Raw genomic sequence first — 20,432 nt, 5'->3', positions numbered from 1 at the left:
AGGGGGAGGGGGCAAATGAGGAGGGAGGGGACCCTTTGCAAAAGCCTCGCCTCTCTCTCTCTCTCTCTCTCTCTCTCTCTCTCTCTCTCTCTCTCTCTCTCTGAAATCCTTAATCTAGTCGAAGGTGGGGGGGTGCTTGAGAAAAGGGGAGGGATCTGCAGGTGAAATGTATAGATACATGTTGCATTGGATATGCAACATATTTTGCAAATAAGATATTTTGCAAATAATATGTTTTGCAAATAAGACGGAGGCACCTTGAACCAAAAGTGGGAAGGGTTAAGAGTTTCAGGCTAGACAAAGTTCTCTCTCCCCCCCCCCCCCCGGCTCTGCTGGAAATCCAGCCCCTGGAAGGCTACCCTTCCCCACGGCCGGGGCCCTCCAGCATGTGGGGGAGGAGGAAAGGGGAGGCCCTTTTCTACTTTTGCGCTCTTTTGATCCATCCGGCGCAGCCTGCACGCTTTTGCACGCGCGCGCAGCAGCTGATCAGCGCCCTCCTGCAGCCTAGCTGGCTGCGGAGAGAAAGGAGTTGAATGCCATTTTCTCCTCCCGTGCTTTTCTTTTCTCTTTTTTAAAAGATAGATCTCATTCCTTCTTCTATTTATTTGGGGTTTGCAGCTTGTAAGCAGCAGCAGCGCGCAGCTGAGCTCTTTCCCCTCCTCGCTCTGTTTTGGCTGAAACCCCTGGATTTATTCCGGCTGGGCTTGGCACGGAGCCACCCATACTCTCTCTCTGTGTCTCTCTCTCTCTCTCTTTCTCTGTTTCTCTCTCTCTCCTTTGCCAAGCGGAGGACTTTTCCTCTCCCGCGGTTGCCTTGGCTGGGCGTCTCAATGAGGGCTCCTTAAGCCGGGGAACCTTTTGCGCGTCGGGGAGGACGCACGGCTTGCTCGGGAGGTTTTCCACCCCTTCTCCCCGCCATCAGAAACACGGTTGCCTGGAGGGGGACTGGCCAGCTCTCCAGCTGCCCCGCGGCTCTTTATGGAGACAGCCGGGAGAAGGCGGCGGCGCTGGCCGGGCTGCCTCCGAGCTGCGCTGTGGATTTGCGTGGCGAGTTCCCGCCCCCCGCCAGGATAAATAAAGACACGAGACACCAAATTTAAGGTTAATTGGGCGAATTAGGCCACAACTTTATTGAATTCAGGAATGAGAGGCATTGGCATAGGCATTGGTCCTAACGACTATCCGGCTCCAGCCCATTTGCTGGAGACACGGGGAAGGGTTAACCTTATATCGGGGGAGACTCCCGTGAGGCACGTCGACTAGGAGCTCCCCCGGGTCACCGCTCTGGGGCGTGCCTTTGGCCCACACCTTCATAGGCTTCGGACAGGGCCACGCCCCCCGGGGTCCTTTAACGGACCACCCTTCGCTCGCTGGGGGGAGGTGATGGCGTTCCTCCCCCCCCACACATCCTCTTAACCCCTTCTTACCAATGCCTACCGCCAAATGCCGAGAAGTTGTGACGAGTTGCTACGAGGTAGGCGAAAAACCAAAAGGCCAGAAATTGCCAATTGGGAAAAATTCCTACCATGCCCCTTGCGGCGACAGACCGAAGTCCATAGCAAAGTCAAAGACCTACCTAAGCCTACTTAAAGGGAGGGAGGGTGGGAAAACGTGAGGGCGAGCCGGCGAAAAGAGGGCGAGCCCCCTCCGTGCCGGCTCTAAATAGGGCAAACCACGCCCCCCCAAACAGCCAGTGAATGGCTGGCTGGGGGGGGCTGGCCCGGCCGGGATTCCCCTGCTCTTGCGGGGGCTGGGACCAGCCCCCGCTCATGTGGGGTGGGCGTGAAGCCCGCAACCCCACCTCCTGGGCAGGCCGGAAGTGGCTTTGCTGCTTACTCCCGGCGCCGGTCAGCTGCACCTGGAACCGCGCGGGGCTCCAGTACACCAATCGGAGGTAAGGCGGGCGTGTGGTTACTCCGGGGGGTTTAATGCGGATTGTGCTTTTTAATGCCCAGAGCTCCTTGGGCGAGGCCCATCTAATTCATCCTTCTTTCCTAGCAAGACAGATGCCTCTGGGAAGTTCGCAAGCCCTGATGCTTTATCTCTTTGCAGATAGACTGCTCCTACACAGGGGAGCTCCATTGTATTTATGGCATTCATAGGTTCAACTTTTCCTCCAAGGAGCTCAAAGTGGTGTGCAGGAGTGCCAGCTTGGCCCTGTGACTGTGGGTGCCTGGGGCTGTGGGCGTCATGCAATGTGCATGGCCCTGGCACCAAAATTTGTGGGTACATGGCCCTTTCGTGAGGAATTTCATGGGTGCTCGGGGTCCCAAGGAGTTGGCACCTATGGTGGTATGCACGCCCCTTTGCAGCTTTCTGTAACCCTCCACAACAGCCCTGTGAGGTTGGTTAGGCTGAGAGGCAGTGACTGGTCCAAGGAGACCCAGTGAGCTTCCTGTCCAAGTGGGTATTGGAACACTGGTCTCTCCTGGGTCCTCGTCTGATCCTCTAGCCATTATGCCACACAGTCATGTTATTTCCTCAGAAAGGTTTCCAGAGTGGCTAATGAACAAGACATACAAGAAGCTGCCTCAATACCGAGACGGGTCATTGGCCCTTGTAGATCAGTGATGGTCACACTGACAGGCAGCAGCACTCCAGGGTTTCAGGCAGGGAATATTTTCCTTGCCACATCTGCAGACGGAATGAATGTGGGACCTGCGGCCGCTTTGCCATTGAACTGCAACCCTCCCTCACTGATATTTATTGTCTTAGCTGTTGTTGCCACCCTGACGGATGAAGGGCAGCGAATAGAGGGAACAAAGAGCATAAGAAATAAAAATGGAATAAGAAAGAACAGGGGACACTCAGAGAGAGGGCTGGGCAGGGAGGAGGAGAAAAGCAAGCTCAACTCCATCAGCAGAGTAGGAGAATCTTAATCTCCTGGTTGTGGGTTCAAGCCCCACGTCGCGCAAAGGATTCCTGCATTGCAAGGGGGTTGGACTAAATGACCCTCGTAGCCCCTTCCACCTCTGCAATTCTATGATATACCAACCAGCCAGGATGGAGAGAGTAATGGATGTGTTCACACTATGTGAATTTGCATGAGGTTTTGAAAACCACCTGGGCTGCTGGCCATGAATGGGTCTGGTGGCAGTGAATTCCATAAGTTAATTGTGCTTTGTCAGCTTTGAAGTTAGGGCTAGTTCTGAAGGCATGTTTTAATAACCATAGAAAAGCTATCATAACTTTTATACTTGCAGTGAAGGAAATTAAGGAATGGTGAAATGATAGGACCTCCCCACCCCCACTTTGAATATAGTTTTAGAGCACTCCTATATTGCAGGTCTTGCAGGGTAATCTAGCTACTGAATTTAGGTATAAATGGCAAAGGGTAGCTGTTGTTTTGGTTCCCACATTAGCTCAGGAAGTACAGTGGTACCTCGGGTTAAGTACTTAATTCGTTCCGGAGGTTTGTTCTTAACCTGAAGCTGTTCTTAACCTGAATCACCACTTTAGCTAATGGGGCCTCCTGCTGCTGCCGCGCCGCCAGAGCACAATTTCTGTTCTCATCCTGAAGCAAAGTTCTTAACCTGAAGCACTATTTCTGGGTTAGCGGAGTCTGTAACCTGAAGCGTATGTAACCTGAAGCGTATGTAACCTGAGGTACCACTGTACAAGCTATGTAGGCTTGCATCAAAACGCGAACCGGATCAAATTTCTCTGCCATCCTTATTTGTGACACGTACTTTAGCGTAGCAAGTCTTGGTGAAAGGGCCCTTCCAAAGATTTTGCTGGCAACATTGGCTAGCAATAAATAAAGCAAAGGACACCTGCATCAATGGACAGAGAACAACAAGGCGAGTTAAGGAAGGGTGGCCCATGTCCAAATGCAGGTGTCATTTGCTCTTTGTTTATTTATCTGTCACATTTATATCCCACCAAGGAGCTTGAGACAGCATACATGGTTCTCCCCCTCCTCGTTTATTCCCCACAACAACCCTGTGAGGTAGGTTAGGCTGAGAGACAGTGACTGGCCCTAGGTCACTCAGTGAATTTCTAAGCTGAGCGGGGGATTGAACCCTGGTCTCCCGGGTCTTAGTCCAACACTCTAGCCACTATACCACGCTGGCGTTCCTAGCCTGGGCAGCCTCTAACACTGAAATTGGGGACCTCAGGCCCAGGGACCAAATGTGGCCCTCTGTTCCCCTTTATCTGGCCCCTGGGAATCTCCCTAGCCTTGCCTTTCACCTTCCTCCAGTGTTTTTGCCTGGCTGGGCTGTGTCCTTGAAGCCTGATGATGATTCTTCCTTGCTTGCTTGGACAGATGGGTGGAGGACAGAGAGTCTGTAGCACTAGAAACCAACCTGGTGTACAAAGGGAGACATTTATAGCTGTTGCTCTGCCCACTCTCAATTCCCAGCATGCAGCCCCCAGACTGATAAAAGGCTCTGGGCTCCTGCTACTAAGTCTGCTGCACCAAGTTGAGAGGGGGAAAAGAATGTGAAGGCAGGAAAGGAAGCATTTCCTACTCTTTGAATGACCACAGCTAATTATAGGCATTGCCCTGATAATGTTGGGGGTGGAGCATCCTGGCTCACTCTGTTGCCATCACTTGCCTGTGATGGCAATGCAGGGGTCGGGCTACTGAATTTTCTGAACCGCCAAGCTGATTGCAGCCATATATGCTGATTTCTGCTTGCTGCGTTTCAAGGGGGTTCCGCTCTGGCCTTCAGTAAACACTGCAATCAAATGGAGGGGGAGAGTGGAAACCCTGCTAGGTAAAGGTAAAGGACCCTGTGATCTAAACCACTGAGCCTCTTGGGCTTGCCAATCAGAAGGTCGACAGGGTGAGCTCCTGTTGCTGTGTCCCAGCTCCTGCCTTCCTAGCAGTTCGAAAGCACACCAGTGCAAGTAGATAAATAGGTATCACTGTGGCGGGAAGGTAAAAGGTGTTTCCGTGCACTCTGGTTTCCATCACGGTGTCCCCTTGCACCAGAAGTGGTTTAGTCATGCTGACCACATGACCCGGAAAGCTGTCTTGTGGACAAACACCGGCTCCCTCAGTCTGAAGGTGAAATGAGTGCCGCACCTCATAGTCGCCTTTGACAGGGCCAGATAAATGGGTTGTGTGTATCCTTGCTAAGTTATACAGTGGTACCTCGGGTTACATCCGCTTCAGGTTACACACACTGCTAACCCAGAAATAGTGCTTCTGGTTAAGAACTTTGCTTCAGGATGAGAACAGAAATCATGCTCTGGCGGTGCGGTGGCAGCAGGAGTGGTGCTTCAGATTAAGAACAGTTTCAGGTTAAGAACAGACCTCCGGAATGAATTAAGTACTTAACCCGAGGTACCACTGTACTCTGACATGATTTGAATCAGACCATTGGTCTGTCTAGCTCAGACAGGCTAGATTTCAGAGAGCCCTCCTAGCGTTGCGATCCTGGGGAGATGCTGGGGATTGATCTTGGGACCTTCTGCAAAGCAAATCCTCTGCCACTGAGCTACAGCCATTCCCCTGAATGCCTTGGTGGTTTTCCTGATGACTTAGATTTTTTACTGAGCATTACATTTTTTTATGGTGTGACTTGCTTTGGTGCCATTTTTTCCTCTGTAAATGAACGGTGACATAGAAATACTTCAATTAAATAAAATGGCACAGGCTGCATCATGCATGTGCTTTTAGGTCATATCCATGCTATACATTTAAGGCACTTTAATAGTCATCTCTCCCCCCTGCCCTGAATCCTAGGAACAAAAGTTGTCTGCTCTGGTGGCTACTAGCCAGTGTTTGAAATTACCCAGGTGCCAGGCACATTTTGCACCTGGCTACTGGCCACTTGCGACCAAGTGAAGATGCCCGGGCTCCAGGATGGCACCTGACGCCCCCACCATCTGCAGGTGCATGCCAGGGAATCCTTGGATCTTGACTGTTTCCACGTACTAGCAACACATCCTGTAGAATTCTACCCATCACATTTTATCCGCACAATCAGAATGCATTTCAGGAGCCAAAAAGTCGTGTTTTGGACTCACAGCTGTCCATGGAGGCGCAGGTCAGTTTTGTGTCCAGGGCAGCCGTCTACCAGCTCCACCTGGTACACTCGCTGATACCCTTCCTGTCCGCATACTGTCTCACCAGAGTGGTGCATGATCTGGTTATCTGCCACTTGAACTACTGCAATGCTCTACATAGGGCTACCTTTGAAGGTGACCCAGAAACTACAGAATGCAGGTGACCCAGAAACTGCCCAGAATGCGGCAGCTAGACTGGTGACTGGCAGTGGCCGCTGGGACCATGTAACACTGATCCTAAAGGATATTCATTGGCTCTCAGTGCATTTCCGAACACAATTCAAAGTGCTGGTGCTGACTTTTAAAGTCCTAAATGGCAGCAGTCCAGTATACCTAAACGAGTGTCTCCACCTCCATCGTTCAGCCCAGATACCGAGGTCCAGCTCCAAGGGCCTTTTGGCGGTTCCCTCACTGCAAGAAGCAAAGTTACAGAGAACCAGGCAGAGGGCGACTGCAATCCTGGCTTAAGGAGCCATTTGGTGCCTAGCTTACATATCTGAGTTTCTAGCACTCCTGCCAGTCGGAGGCAGCAATGCTTCTGAGTACGAGTTGCTGGAAACCGCAGGAGGGGGAGAGGACTCTTGTGTTCGAATCCCGCTTGCGGGTTTCCCACAGGCGTCTGGTTGGCCACTGTGAGACCAGGATGCTGGACTAGATGGGTCATTGGCCTGACCCAGCAGGGTCCTTCTTGGGTCTATACATTCTTTCTCCCAGCCCCGCCTTAAGGGAGAGCATCCCTTTCAGCCAGCGGCAATGCTGGCCAGATGACGTTCCTCCCTAGACCAGGCAGCCTGCCTCCCAGGCGTCATGGGAACCGTGTCTAGGGAGGTCTTGCAGCTGGAGAGCGGAATCGAGACAGCCGCAGAGCGCTTCTTGCGGTGGGCCCAATTTTTTTTGGGGGGGGGGCGAAGGGAGGGAACAGAAGATCAGGGAGATCTACTCATTAACTCCACTTGGCCACTGGCGCCCGTCCCTCTTGGCGGGCTGGGATCTTGGCCACAGGAGCGGTCCTGATGCTGAGTGTTCACATTCCACGAGCGCGAGGGACAACCCCTTCCAGCTGCTCTGGGGTGAGTGGTTGTTGGCCAGCCACCCACCCACCCGCAAGCCTGCAGCATCAGGACCAGAAGAGGCCTGATTGACAGGGGGAAGGCAAGGCATAAAGAGGCTTTTGTGATGGGCTCTGGGGGCGGGCAGTGGCGAGGGTGTTGCATGGCTTTGTTCCAGGAGGTAGGTGGTGGCCATGGGGCTGGCGTGATGCTGAGGAGGAATGTGACAGGAATGTCAGAAGTAGGGGAGTTGTCGTTGTCTGTCCCCCTTAATCAACCCCAGACTGGAACCAGTCCCTGGGCAAGTGTGTGCTCAAGAGATGGGGCTGTGTCGGCCTTTAATAGTAAGCACCTTGACCCCTGTGAGACTCCGCCCCTCAAAAAAGTATCAGAGCGACTTAGTAAGTTTCCTGTCCTCATTGAGCCCTTGGACAGCAGACTGAGAAGGCACACAGGGGTCAGAGTCTGGCAGCCTCACTCCATTAGTTCTGCTTGTGGCAGGCCTGCTCCATCAGGTCTCCACTCCTCTCCTTTCTTTCTTTTTTTTTAATATAAATTTTATTAGTATTTTCCACACAACGACAACAACATGAAAAATATCGAAAAATTTTGTTGTTGTTTAGTCATTTAGTCATGTCCAACTCTTCATGACCCCATGGACCAGAGCATGCCAGGCACTCCTGTCTTCCACTGCCTCCCGCAGTTTGGTCAAACTCATGCTGGTAGCTTCGAGAACACTATCCAACCATCTCCTCCTCTGTTGTCCCCTTCTCCTTGTGCCCTCCATCTTTCCCAACATCAGGGTCTTTTCCAGGGAGTCTTCTCTTCTCGTGAGGTGGCCAAAGTCTTGGAGCCTCAGCTTCAGGATCTGTCCTTCCAGTGAGCACTCAGGGTTGATTTCCTTAAGAATGGATAGGTGTGATCTTCTTGCAGTCCATGGGACTCTCAAGAGTCTCCTCCAGCACCATAATTCAAAAGCATCCATTCTTCGGCGATCAGCCTTCTTTATGGTCCAGCTCTCACTTCCATACATCACTACTGGGAAAACCATGGCTTTAACTATACGGACCTTTGTTGGCAAGGTGATGTCTCTGCTTTTTAAGATTCTGTCTAGGTTTGTCATTGCTTTTCTCCCAAGGAGCAGGTGTCTTTTAATTTCGCGGCTGCTGTCACCACACAAAACACAAAAACCGACATTCAAAAAACAAAAAACAAATCCATATCTTACAGGTTAATAATATAAACACTAAAAAGAAAAACAAACATTGACTTCCACCAATCCCACAGCACCTCTTTTACCTCTCACTGTGTCTTCCTGCTTTCCTGTTTTTCTTGTCATCTCTATCCTAGCATCCAGATATACGGTAAATCCCTCTTTCTTATCCTTTCACTTCCCAAGGTTATTCCTTCCTTACTTGGCAGGGGAGACACCTTGATCATGATAGCCTCCCCTCCTTTCAGCTGCCATAGAATCCTAGAGTTGGAAGGGACCTGTCTTTTGCCATGCCTTCCCTATATGCAGAGTGCAGCATGCATTTCAGTGATGTAGGCAGGCCTGAGACTGGCTCCCCTCCTTTTGGGAATGAATAGAGCCCTGTCTGTAGGTGGTCTCTTCTGGTTGAAGGACTGTGAGGAGCAGTGGTTGCTGGGCAGCCGAATCCTTGCCTCTCATGCTGTGTGGAATGACAGAAGTTGCTTGAGGTTCCTTTGATCTTGCTCCATCCGTGAGGCTGCAACACAATGAAGCTTCTGCTGGGATGCTGGCTTGAGCCTCTGGGGTTGTGTAAAAGGTGGAGGAATGCGCGATTTGGGGCTGAACTAGTGTGTAGGGGAAGAGACAGACCCTTATAAATTTGGCTTGGGGTGAGTCAGCAAAGTGTCAAGCCAACATTTGCAAAAAACCTGTGGGTTGTTGTTTTAAGTGGTGAATTTCAGAAAGCTCAACAACTCAGGGAAAGCTTTTCCAGAGGGATTGCAGCAAAAGCAATAGAGGGTTGCTGCACCCAGTGTTAGCCCTACTCAGGGTAGACCCACTGAAATGGCAGTATATGGCTATTGCTATGGCATCGGGCTACAACTTCATCGTCACCGTTGACCACGTTGACTAGGGAAAGGTCAGAGGGAAACAAAATACCTTATCTTCTGGGAACTTGTCTAACTCACTTTTTGAAGCCGTTCAAGTTGGTAGCTGCCACTGCCTCCTGTGGGAGTGAGTTCCACAGATTAACAATGCACTGTGTGAAGAAGTCCTTTCTTTTTTTCTGTCCTGTCTTTCCCAACATTCAGCTTTGTTGGACTTCCACGAATTCTAGTTTTATGCAAAAAGGAGCAATTTTTTTCTTAATCCACTTTCTCCGTAATTTTATACATTTCTGTCGTGTCACCTCCTTCTTGCCTTTTCTATAAGCCTAAAAAGTTCAAGTTCAGGAATGGGGCACAGAGGGGGCTTTAACTCTTTCCACCCACTGTGTTCTCACCAAAAATCTCCCCCCCCCACCCGAGCTGCTATTGGTCCCAGGAGGGGCAATTTTTCTCAAGGCTGTGGTGTGGGAAGCAAATATTAACTGGGCTCCAAAGTCCTAATTTTGTCAGTAGTGTTTCTATTTTACAATCTCTTTAAAAACCATACAGATGATGCATTTGATGTGATTTGCCATTTGACCCTCATCTCCTTTTGGGTAGTGTGCTCCCATGTGAAACTGCCTTCTGCCAGCTCCCACCGATTTACTGCAAGAGGAACACTGGTGAAGTGGTCCAGGCTTATGGGGGGTGGAGTCAAAGACCCCTTACTATTTCTGCAGCTGCAGCGTCCCAGCAGAGATCTTGCCTCCAGCATCTTAGAACCACCCAATCAGCACAAAAAGGGAGTTTTCTAGCCACTAAGAAGTCGTCTGCTTCCCCTTTGTGCTGATGGGAGCCAATCAGAGTGAAAGGAAGTGAGCCAGCCAATGAGGGTGGGCTCCTAGGGTCCTTCTGGAGGAGAGGCGTGGGAAGAACACCAAGGAGGTGCTTAGGAACCCTGAAAAACAAACCAGGGGCTTCTGTCTCAAGAGAATGGCATGCAAATTCTGCTGCGTACAATGGAACTTTGCAGAAAGCACCACCTGGGTCACTTTTAAGGTGACATTGGAGCACTCCAAATCATTTGTCCATCTACGTGCACAGGAAATAGTCGATCTAGCTGAAAGGCAACGCATGGAGATCTGCATTGACTGTTGCAATGTTGTTGTTATTATTGAATAATTGTAAAATGGTTTTACAGTGTTACCTCAGGTTAAGAACTTACTTCGTTCTGGAGGTCCGTTCTTAACCTGAAACTGTTCTTAACCTGAAGCACCACTTTAGCTAATGGGGCCTCCTGCTGCTGCCGCGCCGCGCGAGCACAATTTCTGTTCTCATCCTGAAGCAAAGTTCTTAAACCAAGGTACTATTTCTGGGTTAGCGGAGTCTGTAACCTGAAGCGTCTGTAACCTGAGGTACCACTGTATAATCAAAGAAGGGGGAGTGGCTGTGTCTCCCATGAAGGGACCTTGCAGTTCTGAATTTGCTGCTAAAGTAATGATAAGGAAGCAGGTCTCTAGCCCACAAGAAATGGCGAAATCTGTGGTCCTCCTTATATTGTTAGATTCCCAACACCCTTCAGTCCAACATCCTGGGATGATGAGAGTTGGAGTCCAATAACATTGGTTCAGCATGCCACAGGATCCCCGTGCCTTATTTACACACTTGCCCCACAGGCCTGCGATGTCTGTTGCCTCCATCCGAGACATGGCAGTGCAATCCTTGCAAACTTACTCGCGTGCAAATTGCACTTTGTCACCGTGTGGCTTATTCCCAGGTAAGTGTCTCCATGCGGGCAGCAACCATTTTGCATGGGGGTTCCGTTCCCGGCTCCCGAGCGTGTTGGCAGAGAGCATCTAAGTGTCCCTGCCCCGTTCTGCTTCTGATCTACCTTCATGCATTGATTGGACGTGCTTAAAATAGAATGGCAGGACACGAGTGGCGCTGTGGGTTAAACCACGGAGCCTAAGACTTGCCAATCAGAAGGTCGGTGGTTAAAATCCCTGCGACAGGGTGAGCTCCCGTTGCTCCTGCTCCTGCTAACCTAGCAGTTCAAAAGCACCTCAAAGTGCAAGTAGATAAATAGGTACCGCTCCGGCAGGAAGGTAAACGGCGTTTCCGTGCGCTGCTCTGGTTCGCCAGAAGCGGCTTAGTCATGCTGGCCACATGACCCAGAAGCTGTACACCGGCTTCCTCAGCCAATAAAGCCAGATGAGCACCGCAACCCCAAAGTGGGCCACGACTGGACCTAATGGTCAGGGGTCCCTTTACTAAAACAGAATGGCACCCTTTATTTCCAGAAACCACGGTGGTGGTGCTGAATCCTGAAGAATGCAGCAGGTCTATCAACTCACACTTTTAAGATTTTTAAAAAAGGCATCCCCTCCCCCTGGAAGGGCAAACTGGGATTCGCTGGGACATGTACCACCAAACTGGGGCAGCTTAGGGAGGGGACGACTACTAGCCAAGATCTGCCGGTACGATTGGAGGCAGTGATGTTTCTGAAGGCCAGTTGCTGGAAACCACAATGCCATTGCATTCAGGTCCTGCTTACAGGTTCCCCGCTGGAGCATCTGGTTGGTCCCTGTGATAGCAGGATGCTGGACTAGACAGGCCATTGGCCTAATCCAGCAGGCTCTTCTTGTGTTCTTAAGCCTTTGATAAATAGGAACCCCTTGGAGTGATGCCTCGACACATCGCTGACATCAGGCCCTTGCTGTTCTGAACCTGCTTGGCCGCCCCCAGCTCTTGACCTGCTGAAAGGTCTCCATTTAGATTAGATCAGGGCTTGAAAGGTGACCTGCAGATTCCATGTGTTTTGGCAACCTCGGGTTTCTCGCATTACCTGACCCTTTTGCCGGCTCTCCTGGAAAAGCTTGCCGCTGCCTGGAATTCAGAGACTTAACGTGTCTCATATATGCGCGCCAGACAGATGGAGAGAGTAGCAATGCAAGGTCCTGTGAACCCCCCACAAGGCGAGTGAGTATTTCCTTTCTCCATCCTGCCAGTCAGGGATTTATGACTCTGGCACGGAAAATTACAGACCTCTCAAGAGCAAGACTTGGCACCAGGTTTCTGGGGCTGGAGGGAATTCCCCTTCCTGTTTGCTCTCTGGAATGCTTAATCGCCTCTCCAGGGCCCTTTTCCAGCCTTTTCAAGTTCTTGCTCTCTCCTCCCCTATATTATGGGAGCACACGCGCGCACACACACACACACACACACACCCCTCTTCCTTGCTCAGACTGTGGAGAGGCAGTTCAGTTCAGTGCCAGCGGGGTGTTTATCTGGCAACTCGCAGTGTTTTGGTTTCTTGGACCAAGTAAGGTGTCAATCACAAACTGGGGAAAGTCTGGGCTGGGAATATTCCTGGGGTCATGAAGGCTTCGCACACTGGTTTTAACTGCATGTTGTTGCTTCGGTGTTGTAGTCATTAGGGGCTCGGTGGGAGGGTGCTGGCCTCCTTACCATAGGTGCCAACTCCTAGGGGCCGAGCTCCCTTCGCCCACCCCACCCCCCCAATTGAGGGAGCCGGGCATTGCCACTAAAATGGTGTGAGTGCACCCCATCATGTGATCAATTATACAGGGCAGGACTTACCTGCCCCCTTCCCAATATTTTATTCAGGTTGGCACCCCTGCCCCTCATTGAGATTCTAGCTCTTGCCTTGAATTTTCTTTTGTTAGGGTGGGGAAACCAAAAGAGTAGGGGGAAGATGAAATGATTGACTTGTAAGGGACCTTTAAGGTCATCTGAACAGCCAAGACCATAAGAGCCTAGCGCAGGGGTCAGCAAGGCTTACTGGCCATGGGCCGGATCACAACCACGGAGATTGTCCGTGGGCCGGACTAGTGCAGTGCGATGCCAGAAATCGCATCTGTGCATGTCCGCGGTGCCAGAAATTGCTTCTGCGCATGCCCAGATGCCGAAAATCGTTCCTGCGCAGAAGCAATTTTTGACATCTGGGCATGCGCAGATGTGATTTTCGGTATCTGCATGTGTGTAGATGTGATTTCTGGTGCCGCTTGGTGAGTTCCCGTGCCGCACTGTGCCGGTTTAGCGGGTGGCTCAGTTTGGGGGCAGCTTGTGGTCTTCGTGGGCTGAATCCGGCCCATGGGCCACACGTTGCCAACCCCCGGCCTAGCGGCTGGGTCAGGTCAACACCCCGTGTAGCCCGGCATCCTGGACTCAGGGGTAGACGCAGTGCTGCTTGTTCGCACAAGTGTTTTGCACCTTCCACTCAGTGGTGTCCTCGTCAGAAGGCAAGGATGGTAATGGCAAGGAACGATCAATGATGCTCCTGTAGATAATCTCATAGAATCATAGAATCATTGAGTTGTCCCAAAGAAACCAGAGTCCTTTCTGTTGGGGATAATTCAGAGTGAAATTCCCAGGTTTCAAAAAAGGTTGTTTTGTATGCCACTACTTCAGCCTGCGTTTTGTTAGCCCCTAAATGGAAAAGGAGCAAAGTCCCGACTACAGAAGATTGGCAACTTAAGATGACAGAATATGTACAGCTTGCAGACTTAACACATAGAATAAGAGAACAAGAAGAACATACGTTTAGAGAAGATTGGAAAACGTTCATTGAATGTATGGGGAATAACTGTGTACGGTTGAAAACGCTGGTAGCATTAAGATAAGTTCAACAGTGTGAATAAGTTATGATGGATGCAATAATGGAATACTGAATGGTATAGTTTCTGTATGCAGGGATTTAGGATATGTAAAATGAACCGTGGAAGAGAAGAACAGAAGTCATTGATACCTTAAGGATGTAAAAATTGTTGGTTTCTGCTTTCTTCTCTGTGCAGCGAAGTGCTTGTCATGAGACAGGTTGTTTACATTCCACAGAGTCTGTACTGTTGGAGGTTTTCCCACGGGAACAGGAGACTGGATATGACGTACACTGGTTTCCTGTTTTTCACTGCTCTTTGCAGTTTCAGTTTGTGATTCTCTCCGTGCTTTAGAGGAGAGATGACGCTTTCTCTGCTCCGGCAGAGGGAAAATGTTTTTCTGTAACTTACCAGCTTTGAACTGTAAATAAAGTAGTATAGAGCATGTTGGCTCATACTTCTCATCATTCCGCTGTGCACTGGACACTGCTTATCAACAACATTTGGTTATGGGCCCAGAAAAATGCAGTGTTTTGAGATTGGGCTTCAGAAGTCGGGCTCCTGGCAAAGGAATAAAGGAGCAAAGAGGATCGGAACAGCGGCAGAGGCACGGATCGCAAGGTATCTGCTCTGCGCGTCAAGATGATTGATGAAGGTATGTGCTACTGCTCCGGGCAGCCTGCCAGCTTCTAATTAATGGCTTTATGGCTGGACTTTGAACTTTTAATAGCCGGTTTTGCCGCGGCACAGGCAATTGGCTCAAAGGGACGCTATGCTGGGAAAGTGAAAGTAACTTTTAGAAGTGCTGTTGTTTCAAAGCAGCTGCAGAATTCAGTGACGCAGCAGGAATTAGGACATAGAGAAAGCACTTGGGGACTATCACTTTTGAGCTTGCTTTTGGAATGCAGTTTGAAACAGCTGCAGATAAGCAACGCAGCATACAGAAAGGCGCAGGCTCAAAGGCAGAGGCTGTTTTGAAATTGCCTTTGGATTAAAGCAGCTTGATTTAAAGCAGCAGCAGACAAGCAGAAATGGTGACTGCAAAGCTAGCTGATGCTTGTGGGATTCCTAAGCTCAATAAGAAAAATTATGCGGACTGGGTTTTGTATGCAGAGGCAATTCTGCGGAAAGAGGGTCTGTTTGAGGTGATTACAGACAACCCCCCAGCTCCAGTTACAGATGAATGGAAAGCTAAGGATTCCAAGGCAAGGGGAACTCTTACATTGATAGTATCCCCAGAAGAGCTCTGTCTATTGCGTGATAAGACCTCAGCCAAAGAAATTTGGGATGCTTTGAAAGAGGCTCACTTAAGGACAGAAGCTGGGTCCACTATGTTTTACTTCAACAAGCTGCATAATATGGCTCTTGCTGAAGGTGGAGATGTGCGTATACATCTGATGGAGATGCAGAATCTGAGACATGAGCTGCAACAGAGAGGACTCAACTTTCCAGAGGCTGTGTATTCCTTCATGATACTACAATCTTTGGGTTCAGGTTGGGAGTCTGTTGCGACTCAGATTGCTATACAGCCAACTGCTCAGCTGACAGTGAACTATGTTACTGCCGTGATATTGAATGAAGCGGATCGCCGCGGTGCTAGCTGCATCAACAAGGGGGAGACTTCACAGTCGTCATCCCGCAGTGCAGTGGAACCACCAGATGGCGCCAAAGCTTTGAAGGCAGTGAAATGCTACTCATGTGGACGTCTAGGCCATATGAAGAGGGATTGCAAATATCCCAGGGCCAAGACAGAGCAGCGCAGCGGAAGCTCATCGCGTGGAAAAGGCCAGAGCAAAGGCAAAGGTCCGGTGTCCAGGACAACGCAGCACAAGGCAATGGTCTCACGCTTCGCTCCAAAGGTTGCAAAGATTGCAGAGGTTGCAGAGGTCCAGAAGACGTCTAGATCTTTCTTCGTTGTTGATTCAGCTGCAACGCATCACATGTGCAACGATAAGCGACTGTTCGTGTCTTTTACACCGCAGGAAGGTGCGATTCACCAGGCAGATGGCCACACGATTCCCAGTAAAGGCTACGGAACTGTTGTTCTTCACAGTTTGGACTTGTCGATACAGGACGTGCTTTATGTGCCGGACGCGAAACATAATCTGCTTAGCGTTGGACAGCTGATGGAGCGGAAAATAGACGTTTCCTTTAAGAACAATAGATGCATCATCACCAAGAAAAATGATTATCAATTGTATGCTGAATTTGTTGATCGTTTGTTTCTTTTGTATTATGATGATGTTGTGCAGGATGACACTTGTTGCATTGCAGGTTCTAACAAAAGTTTGCATGCAGAATGTATTCACGATTTTCACAGGAAATTTGGTCATTTGCATTTTGAGGCAGTATCTAAAATGCCTGCTTTGGTTGAAGGTATGACTATTAAACCCTGCAGGTACCACATGAAGTGCAAGGCATGCGCAGCAAACAAAGTGAAAATGGCTGCAAAAGGTAAGGTGTCTAGTAGGCAAGCTACAGAACCATACCAAATTATTCATGCTGATTTGGTTGGACCACTAGCGCCCTCTTTGGGTGGAAATAGGTACTTCATGGTTCTCATTGATGCATTTTCCAGATATATTTTTGTGTACAATCTCAAGCAGAAATCAGAGGCTTTTCCTAGGTTCAAGGAATTCTGTGCTTGGTTGGATAATGTGCATGGTAAGAAGATTAAGATTCTTTTCACCGACCGGGGGGGAGAGTTCACTTCTCAGCAGTTTGAAGCTTTTCTGGCTGAGAAAGGAGTTCAACATGATTTGTCTAGTCCTCGCTCGCCATGGCAGAATGGACTTGCGGAACGAGCAAATCAAACATTGCTTCAAGGGTTAAAAACCTTGCTGCATGATGCAAATCTTCCAGAGAGTTATTGGGCCGAAGCTCTCTCATGTTTCACTTACAGTTATAATCGCAGGTTATCTTCAGCGATTGGTTGTACCCCCTATGAGAAGATGTTTGGCAAGAAGCCATACATCAAACACATGAAAATTTTTGGTTCGGACATGTGGGTTCACTCACCACAAAACTCCAAGTTAGACAAGCGTGGATTGCATGGTATCTTTCTAGGTTATCAGAAAGGGTCTTACAGAATAATGATGACTGAGTCTAAGGAGATTAAGCTCACAAGAAGTGTTGAGTACAATGCCAAGTGGGGGGAGAATGTGGGAATTTTCCAATGTTATCCTGATGACAGTGATGAGACTGAGGATAGTCAAAAGCAACCACAACAACCCACACCCACTGATGAAGGTTCTGATTCTGATTCTGAAACTGAATCAGATGATTCAGAGGATTTCAAGAGTGCGAAAGCCTCTATGCGACCCTCTGAAAGCTCTGATCAAGAATTGGAGGAACCATTGTTCACAATAGGTCGCCTTTCTCCCAAGAAGGAAGAGGAGAGTGTTGAAGACTTAAGGCTAATTCGAAGGTCACAGAGAGCCACAAAAGGCAGACCTCCAAAGAGATTTGCTGATGAGTTTGCTAAGATAGCAGTAACAGCTGTTAAAAGCCCCAAGAAGGTTTTTGAACCTTCAAGTTTCCAAGAAATCCAGGATTTGGATTCAAAGGAAGCTGAGCCATGGTTAAATGCCATGAAGGCTGAGCTTGATTCCTTGGAAAGGAACAAAACATGGGACCTTGTTCCAGTAGTTCCAGAAATGAAATTGCTTGGAAGCAAATGGGTCTTCAAAGCGAAGACTGATCAAAATGGCAAGATAGTCAGACACAAAGCCAGGTTGGTAGCCAGAGGATTTGCACAGGTACCAGGTGAAGACTATCATGAGACCTACTCACCCACAGTGAGGTATGAGAGCATTAGGCTTATGCTCAAGCTAGCTGCAGAAGAAAATCTACACATTAGTCACCATGATGTGAATACAGCTTTTCTGTACGGATCTCTAAATGAATCACTTTATATGCTTCCACCTGATGGCGTACAGGTAAAACAGGGATTTGTTTGTGCTCTGAAAAAGTCAATTTATGGTCTCAAACAAAGTGCACGGTGTTGGCACACAAAACTCACTGAAGTATTGTTTTCTCTAGGTTTTCAGCAAGGGAAAGCTGATCCATGTGTATTTGTCAAAGAGGAGGGGCAAAAGAAACTGTATTGTTTGTTTTATGTTGATGATCTTTTATTCTTTTGGAAAGATGTCACAATGTACAATAACACCCTAGCTCAACTGAAAGAGCACTTTGACATGAAAGATCTTGGTGAGGTAAACAACTACCTATCTCTGGAAATAGAGAGAGATCAAGATGGTAACATTCTAGTACACCAGTCACGGAAAATTGCTGATGTGTTAAGCAAGCTAAACCTGATGGATGCTAACCCTGTGGACACACCGATGACAACAGGTTATCAGGTAGATGACACTGAAGAAGCATTTTCTGACACTACACTGTACAGAAGTGTGCTAGGCAAGCTAAACTTCATTGCCAGATGTTCAAGACCAGACATTGCTGTTAGCTGTAATTTGCTAAGCAGACAAGTCAACAATCCTACTGTTAAGGATTGGAAAGCTCTGAAACGCATAGCGCGGTATTTGAAAGGCACTATGCATTACAGACTGAGATTTAACAATCAGAAGTCTGGTGGTCTTGAGATATTTGCAGATGCAAGTTTTGGAAGTGACACTAGAGACAGGAAAAGTACGTCTGGAGTTTGCTATAAGTACAATCAGGGTCTATTTGATTGGTCATGCAAGAAGCAAACAACAGTTAGCTTAAGTACTTGTGAAGCTGAACTGAATGCACTGTCTTATTCACTTAAAGATTGTGAATGGTTGTTACAATTGTGCAAAGACATGAAAATTCCTGTCAAATGTCCAATCCAGGTTTACCAGGACAACAAAGCATGTTTGGCTTTGCTGAATTCTGAAGGTTGTAAGCAAAGCACGAAGCACTTGCAATTGAAGTTGCAACATGCTAGGGAACGTATTCAGAAGGGACTCGTAACGGTGTCCTATATGCCAGGTAATGAAATTCCTGCTGATGTATTGTCCAAGATTGTATCAAGGGATCAACACTGTACCTATGTGCAGAAGTTGGGTTTGTACTGATATTGTACGAACACGCTGCCCAGAGATGTTCACAGAAAGGGGGAGGATGTTGGTTTCTGCTTTCTTCTCTGTGCAGCGAAGTGCTTGTCATGAGACAGGTTGTTTACATTCCACAGAGTCTGTACTGTTGGAGGTTTTCCCACGGGAACAGGAGACTGGATATGACGTACACTGGTTTCCTGTTTTTCACTGCTCTTTGCAGTTTCAGTTTGTGATTCTCTCCGTGCTTTAGAGGAGAGATGACGCTTTCTCTGCTCCGGCAGAGGGAAAATGTTTTTCTGTAACTTACCAGCTTTGAACTGTAAATAAAGTAGTATAGAGCATGTTGGCTCATACTTCTCATCATTCCGCTGTGCACTGGACACTGCTTATCAACAACAAAAATGAGTACTTTAAATTGTAAAACAGAAATATATGTCCAACCCTCTGCAATACAGGAATCTCAGCTAAGGAATCCATGATAGATGGCGATGGAGCTGGGATAGAGGACTCAAGAGATCCCTGGGGTACCTCTGACCTATGTTGTTCAGGGCTTTGTCAATTAATATAAGGACCTTGAACCTGGCTGGGCTGTAAGTGGGTTCTAATGGTGGTGCGGCATGTTGTCAGTCAGATGCCCCCACCAGCAGTCTGGCCAACACATTCTGCTGCAGCTGGAGCTTCCGGAAGCTTCCAAACCAGGCACATAACAGGAGGGCAAAGGGATATTCTGCTTCCGCTGCACCTGGTGATCCATCCTGTGTCTCTTGCCTCTTTTCAGGAATTGGTGTTCTTACACTGTCACCCGGACGGTTTCCTGTCATATCCAGAATGGCACCTACCTCCAGAGAGTGTTCCAGAGCTGCTGGTGGCCCACGACTTGCACGGGGGGCAGGTGAGGAAGCCAAAAGCATTTGACCAGCCTCCCACATCCTTTCCGAGCTCTGCCTGCCTCTATTTCCAAACGAGTGGATCACGTTTGAGGGGTCGGTGGGGCTTGACACCTGCCGGTCACCCAGTGTCATATCTGCAGTTGGTGGGTGGGGCTTGGCCAAAATGGCCCCACAGGTCAAACGAGGAAGTGCAGTGGGTCCGTTGAGCCCCACTGGCTGGTGGTTTCCTGGCTTTAAGGCCTCTGTTGCCAATGCCGTTTATTTATTTATCCTTACGTTTATTCTTTTTATTTCATAAAATGTGCATACAGTGGTACCTTGGTTCTCAAACTTAATCCGTTCCAGAAGTCTGTTCCAAAACCGAAGCGTTCCAAAACCAAGGTGCGCTTTTGCACAGGAAGTAGTTTGGCTTTGATATCCCGCTTTATCACTACCCGAAGGAGTCTCAAAGAGGCTAACAATCTCCTTTCCTTTCCTCCCCCACAATAAACACTCTGTGAGGTGAGTGAGGCTGAGAGACTTCAGAGAAGTGTGACTGGCCCAAGGTCACCCAGCAGCTGCATGTGGAGGAGCAGAGACACGAATCTGGTTCTCCAGATTACGAGTCTATCGCTCTTAACCACTACACCACACTGCAAAATGGATTAATCCATTCCAGACTTTTAAAAACAACCCCTAAAACAGCAATTTAAGATGAATTTTACTATCTAACGAGACCATTGATCCATAAAATGAAAGCAGTAATCAATTTACTGTACGATA

The 20,432-nt window shown here is 48.8% G+C and overlaps 1 protein-coding gene across 1 annotated transcript in view; it reads left to right on the top strand.

Annotated features, from left to right (window-relative positions):
* The first annotated feature begins 235 nt into the window (after window positions 1-235).
* The window catches only part of EMID1 (EMI domain containing 1), a 73,583-nt gene continuing 53,386 nt past the window's right edge, over window positions 236-20,432 (top strand). Inside the window, exons 1-3 of the mRNA XM_081892639.1 lie at window positions 236-1,035; window positions 1,821-1,894; window positions 19,559-19,672. Coding sequence (XP_081748765.1) covers window positions 979-1,035; window positions 1,821-1,894; window positions 19,559-19,672 — 245 coding nt within the window. The 5' untranslated portion in view covers window positions 236-978. The remainder of the gene's footprint in view (window positions 1,036-1,820; window positions 1,895-19,558; window positions 19,673-20,432) is intronic.

This window comes from Podarcis melisellensis (genome assembly GCF_964234715.1).
Source record: "Podarcis melisellensis genome assembly, chromosome: 16".
In the NCBI taxonomy this organism is placed as follows: Eukaryota; Metazoa; Chordata; class Lepidosauria; order Squamata; family Lacertidae; genus Podarcis; species Podarcis melisellensis.
This window is presented reverse-complemented; position numbering and strand designations above follow the sequence as displayed.